Raw genomic sequence first — 2057 nt, 5'->3', positions numbered from 1 at the left:
GCTGTACGTGGTCGGCGGCCGCGTGGAGCTCACTTCCTGCACCGTGCGCGACAACCGCGCCGCCAACGGCGGAGGCGTCTTTGTCTCCTCCGGCTCGGCGGTTAAGCTGGCCTCGTCGAGCGTACACGACAACGCCGCCGACGCCGGGTACGACATCGACCTCTTTGGCACTGGCATCGGCGGCGGCATGTACCTGCACGGAGGCACGGCCGTCCTCGACCGGACCGCCATCCACTCCAACACAGAGTTCGGGTCGGGGCCGGGCGGCAAGACGCTCGTCGGCTTCGGGCGCACCGCGGCGGGAACGGGCCCCGACCTCCACACCTGCTGCGGGGCGCAGGTGTGCACCCTGCTACGGGGCGGCGGCGGCGGCGGCGGCGGCGGCGAGCGAGCGGGTGGAGGGCCGCGATCCTCCCCCGCCGGAGTCCCAGAGTGCCCGGTTCCGCCGCCCGCCTCGCCGCCCCAGCCGCCCGGGCCGCCCCCGCCCCTCGCCCCTCCCCGGCCCCTGGAGGCGTCGCCGCTCCTCCCGGCGCTGCTCGCTCCCCTCCTCCTCCTCGCCGCCTACCTCTCCGGGGTTGGCGTCCGGCGCGCCCTCCACGCCCTGCGTGGCCGCGGCTACTCTCTGGCGCGCAGCCCGGGCAGCCTGCTGCGGGTCCACGAGATGGAGGAGCTCAACCCCGCAGCCCTGGCCTCGCTTGCCGGGGAGGGCGAGGCGCGGGGTGAGGATCCACGGCCGTCGAGCAGGGCGGCCGCGGCGCCTGCGCGACCGCCGGACGAGGTCGACGCGGGAAGATTGGACCGCTCGGTGAATGGTGGTAAAAAGTGTGACGGGTGACAACGTCGCTCGTGTCGGCCCCCCTTGTGAAGGCAGATTACTCATGCCCGCACACGGCGTGAAAACTTGCGACCACAAGTCCAGGGCCGGTGACGCTCTCTACATCCCTGAGATAATTGGGCGATTAAAAAGGGATCGTTCACTGGTGGAGAGGTCCAGCGTCCAGGTGCGCACGCAAGCGGGCGCAACGCAAGCTTGCAACTTGGCCCGCGGTGGGTTCCAACTTTTTGCGGATGTGGCATCGTCGCGTCTGCATACCTGGCCTGGTCTGTCAGCAGGTGGGGACGAGGTATGCATTCTCGCAGAGGGTTGGCCGACCCTACCATACGCCGAGGCCGTAATCCGATACGGCATAACACCAATGCTTCACCATGCCATGTAAGCGCGAGGGAGCATAAACAAAATACGCTGTCGCAGAATACAAGACGCCTATCATAAAACCTTGCCTTTATGATTTGCTGCTACACTTCTCTTGACATGATCGGCCATATCACCGTGGGTCACCGCTTCCCATCTGAACAGCGAAGTTAAGCACGGTCGAGCTCAGGTAGTACTTCCATCCGGGAGGGGGAGGGAAGGCTGAGTGCTGATCATCTTGCTGCCTCCAGGAACCCTGTGCAGCTTTTCTTCTTTTCCCATGCGGCGTTCTTTTGAGCAGCACAGCGTGGTTGTCACTGTCTGCTATTGCCGGAGCCACTCCTCGCTGCTCGTGTGAAGAGAGTTCGACACCGAGCAGCTGGGAACGAACGAGACCGAGGCCCAGGGCACAGACCTTGTTATTGAGAAGAAGAAAAGCTATTCACAGCGGGCGGCAGAGGCCATAGGGTGCTCCCTCCCGCTGCTCCGCATCGCCGTCGGCCCTCACGCGGCCATGTCGTCTGCGCCCGCCCGCCTGCGCTCCCTCCTCGCCAGGCCTGGCTGTCACCTGATGCCGTGCTGCTTCGACCCGCTCTCGGCGCGGCTCGTCGAGGCGAGCGGCTTCCCCGTCACCTTTGCGAGCGGCTTCTCCGTGGCTGCGGCGCACGGCCTCCCAGACACGGGGCTGCTCTCGTACGGCGAGATGGAGCACGCAATGCGCCGCATCACCGGCTCGCTCAAAGCCGTGCCGTGCATTGGCGACGGCGACACCGGCTATGGCAACGCGGTCAACGCCAAGCGGACGGCACGAGCAGCCTCGAGACGAGCAGTCGAGCCACCCGCAGGGCCCAACGTCCACGGCCGA

The 2057-nt window shown here is 66.7% G+C and overlaps 1 protein-coding gene across 1 annotated transcript; it reads left to right on the top strand.

Annotated features, from left to right (window-relative positions):
- Positions 1–1706: 1706 nt before the first annotated feature.
- EMIHUDRAFT_251667 (hypothetical protein) lies at positions 1707–1979 on the top strand (the record flags this gene model as incomplete). Its single annotated transcript, XM_005791095.1, has 1 exon — positions 1707–1979. A coding segment is annotated over one exon (273 nt), but the record flags the coding sequence as incomplete, so codon positions are not given.
- Between the last annotated feature and the right edge of the window lie 78 nt (positions 1980–2057).

The sequence above is a fragment of the Emiliania huxleyi genome (genome assembly GCF_000372725.1).
Source record: "Emiliania huxleyi CCMP1516 unplaced genomic scaffold EMIHUscaffold_1150, whole genome shotgun sequence".
In the NCBI taxonomy this organism is placed as follows: domain Eukaryota; phylum Haptophyta; order Isochrysidales; family Noelaerhabdaceae; genus Emiliania; species Emiliania huxleyi.
This window is presented reverse-complemented; position numbering and strand designations above follow the sequence as displayed.